The 13,690-nt window shown below is 39.1% G+C and overlaps 1 protein-coding gene across 5 annotated transcripts in view; it reads left to right on the forward strand.

Moving 5' to 3' along the window:
- The window catches only part of MSRA (methionine sulfoxide reductase A), a 445,744-nt gene that overhangs the window by 324,950 nt on the left and 107,104 nt on the right, over positions 1-13,690 (forward strand). For all 5 annotated transcript variants that reach the window (XR_013336409.1, XM_077769707.1, XM_077769706.1 and 2 more), the window contains one exon: positions 12,907-13,013. Coding sequence is in view for 4 of the 5 variants with exons in the window: in XM_077769707.1 (XP_077625833.1) it covers positions 12,907-13,013 (107 nt within the window). In the remaining variant the exon portion in view is untranslated. The remainder of the gene's footprint in view (positions 1-12,906; positions 13,014-13,690) is intronic.

Here is a 13,690-nt window from a genome sequence, read left to right on the forward strand (position 1 = left end):
GTGGTTTTGTTCTGTTCTTTCATTTGGAACATATTCCTCTGTCTCTTCAGTTTTTCAAACTCTCTGTGTCTGTTGCTGTGTGTTAGAAAAGTCAGCTGTGTCTCCTGCTCTTGAAAGTAATGGCCTTCTGAAGAAGAAATCCTGTTGTCCCTTGAAGTGCAGTGTCCCTTGTTCCCCAGAATCTGGCACTTCAGGGGTTTCTCCTATGTATGTTGCATGAACCTTGCTCTTGTGCCTTGGCTGCTTTTTCCTTTGGTTCAGTTGTCTTCAGTGGTACTCTTTGCCTGCTGTGGGCAGTGTTTGATCCCTGTGGTGCTAGTGGACCAATCTGGGGATGCTTTGGGCTTGAGTTGATTCAAACCAGACATTTGCAGTAGCACCAAACTGCAGGGTGCTTTCCCTGTGTTGTCCACTGAGAAGTTTTCACTGGTGAGTAGGGCCTGGAATCACACCAACTGTCTCCAACAGCTGACTGCTGTATATAGTTATCTTCTCCTCACTCCAGGGATGGAACCACATTGGAGTGGTGCTGGCGCCTTTCAGGTTACTCACACACTTCTAGGCTTGTGCTACAGTTTGAATGGACTCCAGCCAAGAGCATGTTGGAAAGATGAGTTGAGCCTCAGTTCCCATGAGGTTTGTATGCCAGTGAGAGCAGATGTGCCACTACTGCCACCACTGGGACCAGGCAGCCAGGGTGAGGCATGCAGTTGGAACAATGTGTGTGCCCATCTGCTTGGGAAATGAGACCCTCTGCCACTCCATCAGAACTGGAGCTGGCCAAGGCAGATCTGCAAAGCATGCATGGGGAGGGCTCATAATTTTAACAAGTGCAATGGTCTTCTGGCTAGAGGGGAACCACAATATTGGCACAGCAAGCATGACTGGAAAGGATGGATCTGTGGGGTTGAGGGTTGAGGGGAGGAGCTTGGTATAAGCAAGCTAGGTAATGAAAATCAGCTCCATGCCAATTCCCACAGGTGGCTGTGTGTTTATGCTGGGGGTAGGGAAGGGAAATGGCACCTGCCAGCTCCTTTGTTCCTAGAGAAGTCCCTCAATGAACACTGCCCCTCTGGGACATACCGTGAGATTAGCACATAATTCTCCCACTTATAGGCCCCAGGCATTTTTCAATCTGCTGCTTCTACTCTGTATCTTTGTGGGCTCTTTGTTGTGGTATCCCTCTAAGGGCAAAGAATCAGCTTCCTTTCACCCTCCCTCAGCTCTCTGAGAGCCTAGCTCACTGATTTTTTAAATTCCAGGCTTTAAGTCCTGTTGGTTGTAAGAACTCAAAAAATCAAAATTGGCGTTTCTAGTTTTCAAAGCCAAATGTTATGGAGATATACCTTCCCTGTGTGGGCTCCCTGGTATGAGGGCCTATTTCTCTCCCCTCTCTACACACACAGCTGCCCACCCCCTCTCCCTGTCCTGCAGATGGCCTGATCTCTTTAGCTTCCCACCCCATCTCTGCCCTTCCTACCCAGTATGGCAGCTTCTCTACATTTAGTTGTGGAGTTTGTTCTGCTAGTCTTTAGGTGATTTTCTGGGTTGTTTCTACTGATGTGAGTGTTCTCTGGTTGTATCTATGGGATGAGATGAGCTTAGGGTCCTCCCTACTCAGCCATCGTCCCCTAAGTTCAAGGATATATTACTTTTGCCAAGTAACAACCTCATTTTGTAACAAACAATATGAATATATTTGTAGGATTACAAAGTATCTAGCACCCAGTAAGGTAAAATTCAAACTTTCTGGCATCCATTAGTAATAACCAGGCATTCAAACAAGCAGTAAGAAAAATTAATCAATGGAAAATGACCCAAACTTGACACAGATAATGACATTAGCAATAAAAATTAAAGTAGTTAAAACTGTATTTGTTAAAAAAAAAAAAACTGTACTTGTTATGTTTAAAAAGCTAGAGGAAAGTTTGAACATGTTACATAGAAGGATGGAAGATATAGAAAAAGACCTAACCCAATTTTAAGAGATGAAAATTCTAAGGTCTGAGATGAAAAGAATTTGAATGTCCAAAAAATTCCAAATTTGATAAAACCACAGATCTATAAGAAATTAAATGAACATCAAACACACAAAAAGTGAAGAAAATGACATCATGACACATGATAATCAAATCATTAAAATCCCTGATAAAGAGAAAATCTTAGAAGTAGCCACAAAACAAAGATTAATTTCATGCAGGGCAACAATGATACAGAAGACAGCAGATTTCTCATCAAGAACAATGACAGCCAAGAGTCAGTGGAGCAATATCTTTAAGTACTGAAAGGAAAAAAGGAACTGTCATCCTAGAATTCTTTGCCTGCTGAAAATACCTTTCAGATGTGTTTCACATGTATAGAAGTTGAATGAATTCATCACTAGCAGACCTGAGCTAGAAGGAAATATGCATGGAAGTCCTTTAAGCAGAAAGCAAGTGATACCAGCTACAAATACATATCTATACAAAGGAATAAAGAGTACTAGCAATGTTAACTACATTTTAACTAAGCATAAAGACTTTTAAATATTGAAATCTCTCTAAGAGACAATCCACTGTTTACAGCCAAGATAGTAAGTGTATTTTGAGTGTGGTAAAATATGTAGAAATTCAATACTTTTCAAACACAGCACAAAGTGTGGAAGGGGAGACTGTAAAGTGGAGAAAGGATAATCTTTTCCATAATGGTGCTGGAACAATTGTATATCCTTCCACATAAAAGCAACAACAAAAGAACACAATAGCAATAACAGCAAGGAAAGTAAAACGACTCTGACCTGTACCTCATGCCACATACAAAACACAAAATGAATCAGAGCTCTAAATTTAAAGCCCAAAACGATAACGCTTCTTAAGGGGAAATATAGGAGAAAATCTTTGTGACTTGGGTTAAGTAAAGATTTTTAGATATAACACCAAAAATGTGACGCATAGAAGAAAATATTGATAATTTAGACTTCATCAAAATTGACTTGTGCTCTTGGAAATTCACTAAGAGAATGAAAGAAAACCACAGACTGGGAGAAAGCAGTTTCCAGTTACATATCTGAGAAGACCCTTGTAACTAGAATATATTAAAAACTCTCAAAATTCAACTATATGAAAACAAACAATTTAAAAATGCATGAAATATTTGAACACTTTATCAGAGAAGATGTACAAATGGCAGATCATCACATGAAAAAGGCTCAACGTCATTAGGCATCAAGAAATTCAAATTAAAACCACAATAAGATACTACTACACATGTATCAGAATGGCTAAGATTAAAAGGACTGACTGTACCAAGTGTTTGTGTGAATATAAGACAACTGGAGTTTTCTTACCTTGCTGGCAAGTAATGTAAAATATTACTACCACTTTGAAAAAAGCTTGGCAGTCTTAAATGAAACAAAAATATACCAGCCATTCCACTCCCAGGTATTTATCCAGAAAAATATGAAGTATATGTGCATACAAAGACTTGCGCATGAGTATTTATACTGGCTTTATTTTAAAAGCCCAAGGCTGGAAAGAACCAAAATGTCCACCAATTTGAATAAACAAATTGTGGGATATCCAATTAATGGAATACTGCTCAACAATTAAAGGAAGGACTTGTTGAACTTGTAACAACATGGTTGAGATACCAAAGAATAGTACATGCTATGTTATTCCAGTTATATAAAATTCTAGAAAATGGAAATGAATCTATAATGATAGAATGTAGATCATTCTAAAGCTTGCCTAAGGCTTTGGGGGAAGGACTGGGAGCGGTGAGAAGGAGAGATTTAAAATGGGGTGTGAAGGGGTGCCTGAGTGGCTCAGTTGAGTGAGCATCCAACTCTTTATTTTGGTTCAGGTCATTATCTTGCGCGGTTTGTGAATTCAAGCTCTGCATCTGGTTCTGTGCTGACAGTACAGAGTCTGTTTGGGATTCTCTGTCTCTCTTTCTTTCTCTCTGCCCCTCCCCTGCACACACTCTCTCTCTCTCTCTCTCTTTCTCTCTCTCAAAATAAATAAACATTTAAAAAATAAAAAGTAAAGGACATGAAAAATATTTGGAGGGATTCATGATCTTGATTGTGGTTATGGTTTCATGGTGTGTATACATGTCAAAACTGATCAGATTGTACACTTTAAACATATACCATTTATTGTATGTCTATTTTACCTGAGTAAAACTGGTTTTAAAAGGATCTAATCCAAATCTTTGATTGTATAGATGATGAATTGAGGCCAGAGTGGTTAAGAGGCCTGGATTCTAGATGGATCTCTTTTCATTCTTAATGAGCACATCTTGCTTCTCTGCATGATTATTTGTTTGATGATTTATTCTAGAAATTTCCTGAAAACTGAGATCAGGTTCATTGTTCTGTACATGAGTCCCTAGCAAGATTCCTGGATTGAGGTAGATTCTTAGCAACTCTTCACAGATTTAGGAATTTAAATCTTAAATAGTATGTTGAAAATATGTCCTGCTTGAATTTCTGCATTAGGAGTCACGAGGGGATGGAGGAGTGATGTTTACTAAGGTCCTCTATAAGATACCTAACAATGCTGTGTGGTATATATCATCATCCCCATTTTTCCAAATGAGGATGCTGAAATGTGGATGGGTTTAATGACTTAGCTGAGGTTACACAGTTAGTAAATAGCAGAGCTGGGATTAGAATTCAGAACTGTCTCATGACAAAACCTGATTTCCATGCTTTATAAAGCAGATTATAGGTCAGGATCCATTTTTTCCCTAGCAACAGAATATGGATTCATATCCTAGAATATGGATTCATCCTAGTGGAAGTCACCCTATCTATGCAACCAATGACAGTCCTCTAAAGAGATTGCTCCTTTGAAGTTCCCTAACACAATTAGTAATTGTAGGCCCTTATAAATGTGTCTGTCTTCACTCTGATATTCGCTATCAGCTGGTGAGTCCTGGAATTTCTTGAAGTAATCACTTTGCAACAAGTCATAGTGTGACTTTCCCTTTAAAATTCCCATGTTCAGTCATATTTCTCATCTTTCCAGCTAGAGGGTATAAAACAGCACTGGTACCCAAAAATGAACTAAAGTTTTAGAAGGCCCACTGAGCAGATGAGAACTTCCATCTTTTTTGCTTCATTATAGGTTAAGTATTTCTCTGTTTTCCAGTGCTTTCTGTGGCTCTGCTGAGAGAGAGAGAGAGAGAGAGGTCTTAACACAGTATCAGGATAGTTTGTCCCTTTCAAATCTTATTTGAAGAAGGTAGTTGGGGAAATCTCAAATAGTTGGTAGATGCCAAGAGGTCAGTCTTCTTCAAGAATGCCCCAAAGCCCAGTCCTCATTACTTAGTTTAGAAAGTGTTATGGGAGAATGTTCAGCACAAGATGATGTTTCTCAGCCAGCTATTTTCATTTCACCCACTACAGCAAGTCCATTGCTTGCTTTCCTGGGACATGAAAACAGCCAAATAGTGTCAGTAATTTATCTTCTTAGTTTTTCCAAAGCCAGCATGGTGAACTTTGCAACACCCTGTGAATCTGTATGAAAGAGAGTTTTGGATTTTTGAAGATTATGCTTACCCAGGGTTCTAAAGAACTCTGTGGCTTCCCCTCAGACTGATCTTTCCATACATATTTGGTCCCCAGTGTGTCCTGTCAAGATATCTGTGCAGCCTCATGCTCAACTAACGAGCTTCATTTCCTTCCAAACCCCTTGGCAGAACCCAGCCCTGTCTCTTCACAGTCCTGATCACATACCAAGCTTGTTCTTACTTCTGGACCTTAAGTGGTGATGCTCCTTTCCTGATGCAACACCTACATGGCACTGTGTTCCATTGTCTTCGATTGTTTTGCTGTAACTTCTTGTACAGCAACTTTGGTATTTGTTGGATCTAGTTTTAAATCCTAAAACGGCCATTTACCAGCTCTGTGACATCAGGCAGGTCAGTAGTGTCTCTGACTCATAGCTTACTTTGTGTCTGAGAGGGTTAAGAATACCAACTAAACAGGGCTAATGTGAGGATTAAGGACAGCTGTATGCAATATGAGGAGGAATGTTGGTAAAAACTCAGTTCAGTGAAGTATAGGGTCAAGCTCATAACCGTTCCTTTCTTGCTTTTCCCTCTCTCCCTTTTCCAGATTATTTCTTGGAATCAAGGCTAGTAATTTAATTCTTCTGTGACCTTGATAGTGCTGAGTACACAGTTGGTACTATGTGAATACTTGATGCTGGAGAGAATGTATTTGTTTGCAGAGGAAGGAAAAGCAAGTAGAGATTCTCTGTCTCTCAGTGACATTTTTCTGTCCTTTCTCACAATGCAATTTTGGTTACTTCTGCCCTCTTGATAACAACAGCCTTTATAAAGGCTGTTTAGAACAGGTTGTAACAGTCAAATATGTCATTTATTGTCTGATACACTGGGTTGGACCACTACTTTCCAGTAGCTCCTAATTGCTGATTTTCTCATGTGGGCTTCTAGCTCAATAGTAAAGTATTCATCCTTCTTGAGAAGATATGCCCTAGGACTTTGATAAAAATCCTTACCGTGCTGCAGCTGCTTTTGCAAATTGTACTGGCTCCTTCCAAGTCTTTGAAGACAGCATGCTGTTTCATAATCCTTACCTTTGTCCTTCCACTGTCTGGAGAATGTCTGTCACCCCTCATGCCCATCTACTGCTCTTTCAAGACAAAGTCACTTCCTCTATACAGACTTTCAGGACTTAGGCCTTTCCCATATTGATCAGCTGCGCTTAGCCTCTACCTTCTCTGAATCCCTGTATTTTTCTAATCTACACAGATTTTCCCCAAAGCACCTTGTTTGGTGTCACCAAATGTTTGTGTCACCTCCAAATCCGTATATTGAAATCTAATTCCCAGTGTATTCTCCAGTGTGAGGGTAGAGCCCTCGTGAACAGAATCAGTGTCCTTTTAAGAAGAGGCTAGAGAGCTGGTCCTCCCTCTCTCTCTCTCCCTCCCTCCCTCTCTTTCTCTCTGCCATGTAAAGATAATGCAAGAAGACAGCTGTTTGCAATCAGAAAGAAGGCTGTCCCCAGGCACTGAATCAGCCAGTACCTTGATCTAGGACTTCCAGCCTCCAAAACTGTAATAAATAATGTTTTGTTGTTGCTAAGTCACCCAGTGTGTGGTATTGTGTTTTACCAGCCTGAACCGACTAAGACACACCTCTATACTTGATTGTGCTTACTGGTTTCCATCTGTTTCCCCTTGCTGTCCTGGGAGTATGACATAGTTGAAAAATAATAATATGTCTTGGGGTACCTGGGTGGCTCATTTGGTTAAGCGTCTTTCTTCAGCTCTGGTCAAGATCTCATGGTCCATGAGTTCGAGTCCCACATCGGGCTCTGTGCTGACAGCTCAGAGCCTGGAGCCTGCTTCTGATTCTGTGTCTCCCTCTCTCTGCTCCCCCTTTTCCTCCTCCTCCTCCTGTTCCTTTTTCTTCTTCTTCTCTTTTCTTTCTCTCTCACTCTCTCTCAAAAATAAACAAAAAATATTTTTAAAAAAAAAATGTGTCTGATTTCTGAATCTCAGTACCTAGTACCTTGCCTAAGACAGGACAAAATGGATGGATAGGTGGAAGGCAGGAAAGCAGGCAGTCAGAAAGAAGGGCCTTTTAACTTTTTTTCCAATGAGTTGTATTGTTTCTTTCTAACACTCTGCAGATTCATCCCTCTTTCCAGTACCCCAGTGGCTGTAAGCTCGGGAAATACAAGATAATACCAAAAGGCCTGATTTTTTCCAAATTGAATTTCCAAAAATTTTCAGAGATCAGAAGTGATTTCTCACTCTCAGGAGTGAGACATTGCTTTGGAAAGCTCTTCATGGGTAGGGGCAGGTATAGGAGAATTCACTCAAAGAGTTTTTCCCTTTCTTGGGTTTGTTTTACATTGAAATTAACAGAGTTAAAATTTTCATTAGAAAGATGCTTCTGCTAAAAAATGTGACAAAGAATATATGGAAACAAATGAAAATGAAAACACAACAATTCAAAATCTATNTGTGACAAAGAGTTAAAAGCTAGCACATTTCTTCTCAAATACAAATGGCTTTTGCTTCTCTCTTTGGATTTTTCTATGTGACTTTTACTGCATGGGTATCTGAGGGAAGAATATTATTTAATGCTTTTCAGGTCATGAAAGGGGTTTTGCCTAGAGTATCTTGTGTGACATCATTTGTTATTTTTATTTCAAACAAGTAATTCTGACACATTTCAAGATTCTTAAAAGTTGTAAAAATAAAAGTGCTTGTCACCTACATATTTTTTATAGTCAACTAAGTGTTTTTCAGGTTTCATCTCATTTACTCCTCACAATGAACCTATAGTTTAGGTCCTCATAATCCTTATTTTACACATGAGGTTTTGAGCTCAGTAAGATTAGGTAATTTACATAAAGCATGTCAGTGGCAGAGTCAGACTTAAAAAACAAGGTCTTGTAGCTCTGAGTCCTAGGCCTTTTATGAGAGATTTAGTGAACAGGTTTTCCTTACATGTGAATTACTGTTTTTTGTTCCTAACATAAACCAATGGAGGTTGACAGAAATGATGAAAAGTTTAATGATGCTAAACATCTGTAAATGCAATATAGTAAAAATAATGAGAACAGAAAATCCATGGTTCTACAGGTTTTTCTAGTTGTTGAGCATCAAATCATATTTCCCAGTGAACTATATCTCTTTCCAAATTTTAAGCTCCTATCCTTTTAATAAGCGTCTTCATCAGTGAACTCAAAGGTATATGCATTGGAGTTAACCAAACACACATACAAGGATGTGGATATGTGTGCTTTCAGATATTAATATCTCCTCCGTGAATTTTGATGGGAAAAATTCAATCAAATTAACACTGTTGTTCATGAGTATACCAGAGGGTTAATGCCTTATCCAGTAACACTAAAAATTCAAGGTATCTGAATAAAAGCTTTGATGTTTTTCTCTATCCCCTACTGTATCGCTTTAGCACTTTCTTGTCTTCCTTCCTAACCAGTCAGGGGTTTAGCCAGAGTGACTGGGAGGAGAGTGTGTATTGGTTATGACATGAGGAACTGTCAGTTTTGTTAGGATATCCAAGAAGAGTTGGGATTAGAAGGTCAGGGCTGTAAATTCAATCTGTAAGACTTGAAGATGGCAGCTGTAACAGTGTGAATAATTCCCATCTTTCCGATGGATGAATCAATTTGTGTTAGTGCAGAGGGGAAAGGTGCAAGGGAGTCTGGAGCAGAGCTGTGGATAATACCCACTATGTTACTCTTCTTTATAGCTGTCTGGGGTGAGTTGGGGACAGCCCAAATCTGCACAGAGAAGACAAGGACAACACTGACAGGAGCCCTATTGGTATTATAGTATTATAATTAGCAGATGATCAAGTTAGAATTTAATTCAAGGGATCATGGCTTCAGGGAAGGGTTTATAAATCCCTATCCCGGATTATAGTAGTAGTATAACCAATAATTACATAAAGAATCCATGGATTGTTTTTTACAGAAATGCAATACCTTACATACTTGCCTAGAAATGACAGTCATGTACATCTTTTCTGCTCAACCACACAATTTTGTGGAATCTTCCAGATGTCTCTACCCCATGGGTGTCATGTCAGTACAAGAGAAGCTCTAAGTGTGGATGTAAATCTGAAGGTTTCATTGTGCACTCTTCTATCAGACTATCTGTGAAAATATGATCAGTGGAAGAGACCGCTGCTACACAGCTTCCTTGGAATAATTCTTAATTATTCCCATCTTGTTTGCTAAAAAGCCAGTGTTTATTCATAAGCAACAATTTCTCATAATTCTATGATAATTCAAGGATCTTCATCCAAATACAGAGATATTTATTGTCTTCAATGTACGAGGCATATGGAATCTTAGCAAATTTTATTGAAAAAAATATATAAATCACACCTGCATATCCTCTTTTACTCACATATTAGTTTATCTTCCAGAAAGGGAGCTTGAATTGATTTAAACAACTCCACATGGAGACCTTACAGTTCTGCATCTTGTGCTGAATGGAGATGGGTCAGACATACAGCAGTCTTTTTTCTTCATGGAGAATATTTCAGAGGGAACAATAATGCTGCCATCACGTCACCATGCACAAAAGTCATGCAAGAAAAGCCTTACTTATAAGTGAAAGAAGGAGCATTGAAGAAGGCAAAGAAAAAAAAATATTGCCACAGTGCCATTCTGGAATGTATATTTATCCAATCTCTTAAATTATACTAGAATGTGAGCCCTGTGGAGGTGAGGTTTGCTTTTATTCATTGCTATATCCTCAGCACCTGGAAAAGTATTTGGCACATATTAGGTGCTTAATAAATAACACTGAACAATATCTATATAGTATATGCTATAAGTAATATTTATACCATAATAATACTTATATATTATATACTATAATAATCATACTATGATACTTAAGTGAATATATAACTTATACAGAAACAAAATAGGTATTCTAATTTGGTATTACACAGTGGTTATTAGAGGCACGAGCTAGTTTACTTTATTAAATTAATGTTTTGATTTCATTGGTATTGGCTTTTTAAGCCACTAATTAATTCCTGGTCCCCATGTGGCCTATGTGAATCAAGGTGAGGATGGGACTCTGAAGGTGAGGGAATGGAATCTCTAGGAGGTCAGCCAAGCTAGGGTGTGAACAAATAGGTGCTGGAAATATCCACCCATGCACAGGTACACATGTTACACACCGTAGACAGCCATAGGCTTGACCCTAAATCTTGTAGGTTTGTTATTATTTAGGCCTCTATTTTTATCTTGTAGTTTTGATCATGAATTCTAGCTTGTTAATTCATTTACTGCCGTGGTGAACCTTTGGTGTCCAGCTACTGCACTTCCCTCTACTAATCAAATATATTAGCTCACTGGCAGCTTTTTCCTAGAACTCTTAAGAAATCATTATTTTATTTACGTTTGAATTTACGTTTTCATTTACAAAGTAAAAAGCACTTTGATTAATTGATTTGGACTCCAGTATTGATTGCAGGGCTTTGGGTCACAAGATATAAACTCATATATTCTTCATGCAACAAATATTGATGGAAGTATATATATCCATCAGTCTAATGTTCTACCAGGTTCTATGTCTATAAGGCTCTGCCCTCTGGAATGTTCACAGATGAGGAAGAGGGACAACCACATAATAACAATGTGGTGTGATAAAAACCTCTAAAAGAGAGACCTGCCCAAAGGAGTCAGTGATGGTCACAGCTGTAAGGAGCACTCAGGGAAACTTCTGTGGAGTGAAGATGCTTGAACTAAGTCTTGAAGGTTGGATAGTTCAGTGAAAAGTGTGTGCCTCCTAGGAGAATTCAGGGAGGCAGGGGTGGAGGAAGCATTGTACACTACATACCTCAGAAATGGCAGATTCAGGTTTTCCTCACCACATTATTGGAATTAAAAAAATGTTGCTGATGGGTTATACAAAACTTTGAAAATATTTGAGCAAATTCTAAACTCTTGCACCACCCATGAACAGATTAGAAATGCAGAATCTCACTCAGGCTCACCCTAGACCTACTGAGCCAGAATCTGCATTTTAACAATACCCCCAGGTAATTCACATATACTTAACACCTGAAAGTACAAAGCCAAAGCCGATCTTTTTGGAAGATTGAACCTTCTGTCAGAGGAGTTTTGGGGCACTTTAGAAACTAAAACTGATTCTTGAATGATACAGTAAACGTGTGTGAAGTTCATGTTGACAACAGCATAGAAATCTATAGGAGATCTATAGTAAGCCTGTGGCTGTTTAACTTTCAGAATTAAATTATTCAGTTAGAAATTGGTCACTGTCTACACTTCAGCTGCTGCGAAGGGGCAGAAAATGGGCTAGGCCAGCTTTAAGGCTCAGGTTTTCCTTTGATTGGGTGGATGACCTTAGGCAAGCTCTTCAAGCTCACGGAGCCTCAGTTATTTCATCATTTATAGGCATCTCCTTATTTGCCAAGTGAGGGACCATGGTACCTGCCACACAGGTGTCTCACTAGGATCCAAGAAATAATGTGTGGCATAGGAAATGACCTATGATCTAAGACCTACAATAAATTTAGCTAAGTTTAAACATATGTGTTATAATTAAAATAAGCAAAGGAAAACAGATGTATTTCATGCTTGTTTAAGGAGAGTGGTGTCAAGAGGAAATTGAAACAAGCACTTAATATGTGCACCCTTGTGTGATTACAGTGTTATTTATAATAGCGAAGATAATGGAAGCAATGTTAAGTGTTAATTGATGGATAAATGGAAAAATAATGTTATATATATCTCTGTGTGTGTGTGTGTGTGTGTGTGTGTGAGGGTGCGTGTGATGGAATATTACTCAGCCATAAAACAGAATGAGATCTTGCCATCTGTGACAACAGGAATGGGTCTAGAGGATATTATGCTAAGTAAAGTAAGTAAAACAGAGAAAAGACAAATACCATATGATTTACATATTTGTGGAATCTAAAAAACAAAACAAAGGAACAAACAAACAAAATGCAGAAACAGGCCCATAAATACAGAGAACAAACTGATAGTTGCCAGAGGGGAGGGGTTGTTGGAGATGGGTAAAAAGTGGTGAAGAGATACAAGCTCCCAGTTATGGAATGAATAAGCCACAGGCGTGAAAGGTACAGCATAGGGAATGTAGTTAAAGGTGTTGTAATAGCGTTGTATGATGACAGATGGTAGGTACACTTGTGGTGAGCATAAGGTTAAGACTTTGTCAAATCACTAAGCTGTATACCTGAAACCAATGTAACATTGTGTGTCAACCATACTTCAATTGCAAAACACACACACACACACACACACACACACACACAGAAAAACAAGCACTTAGTACATGAATCATAGAAAACTTGTGACACTGGCCTTGTTGCTCAGTCTACTCTAGTAATCCTTTCTGCTCTCCACTTTCCCAGGCATGCGCCAAGGCAATGACCATGGTTCTCAGTACCGCTCAGCCATCTATCCAACCTCTACCAAGCATCTGGAGGCGGCCCTGAAGTCCAAAGAAGACTACCAGAAGGTAAGAACTCTTCTTCCTCCTAGCCGCCCACTGTTGGCCTCCACCAGGTCAGACCCCACCTGTAGAGGGAGAGTCTGGTTGCTTTCATGTGGCACTGTTCCTTTACACAGTTTTTGGAAATGTCTCTCAGCTTCTGCTCTATAAATGTGCTAAATCATATTTTAAGAGTAGGCCCTTGTGCATTTCTCATAAAATCAACTCATCCAGATGAATATGTATCTTCTTTTCAATCTCTCTCTGCCTCTACTCTTGCTGGATCTCATTTTTTCTTTCTTCTCTCTATAATTATTTGTTCAGACTGCTGTAACAAAGTACCACAAACTAGGTGTTTTAAACAACAGAAATGTGTCTCATGGTTCTAGAGGCTGGAAGTCTAGAATCAAGGTGCTGGCTCTGCTGACTCGGGGTTCCTACTGAGGCTTGCCACAGAAGGCTTTGCCCTAGGCCACTTTCCTTGGCCTATATTTAGCTGTCTTCTCCCTGTATCTTTTTTACGTTGTCTGTCTTCTGTCATATCTGTTTGTGTGTCCAAATTGCCCCTTGTTATGACAATTCCAGTCATAGTGAATTATGGTCCACCGAATGCCCACATTTTGACTTGATTACCTCTGTAAAGACACTATTTCTAAATAAGCTCACATTCTGAGATACTGGGGGTTGGGATTTCATCTTTTCTG

The sequence above is a fragment of the Crocuta crocuta genome, unplaced genomic scaffold (assembly GCF_008692635.1).
Source record: "Crocuta crocuta isolate KB4526 unplaced genomic scaffold, BGI_CrCroc_1.0 scaffold551, whole genome shotgun sequence".
NCBI lineage: Eukaryota > Metazoa > Chordata > Mammalia > Carnivora > Hyaenidae > Crocuta > Crocuta crocuta.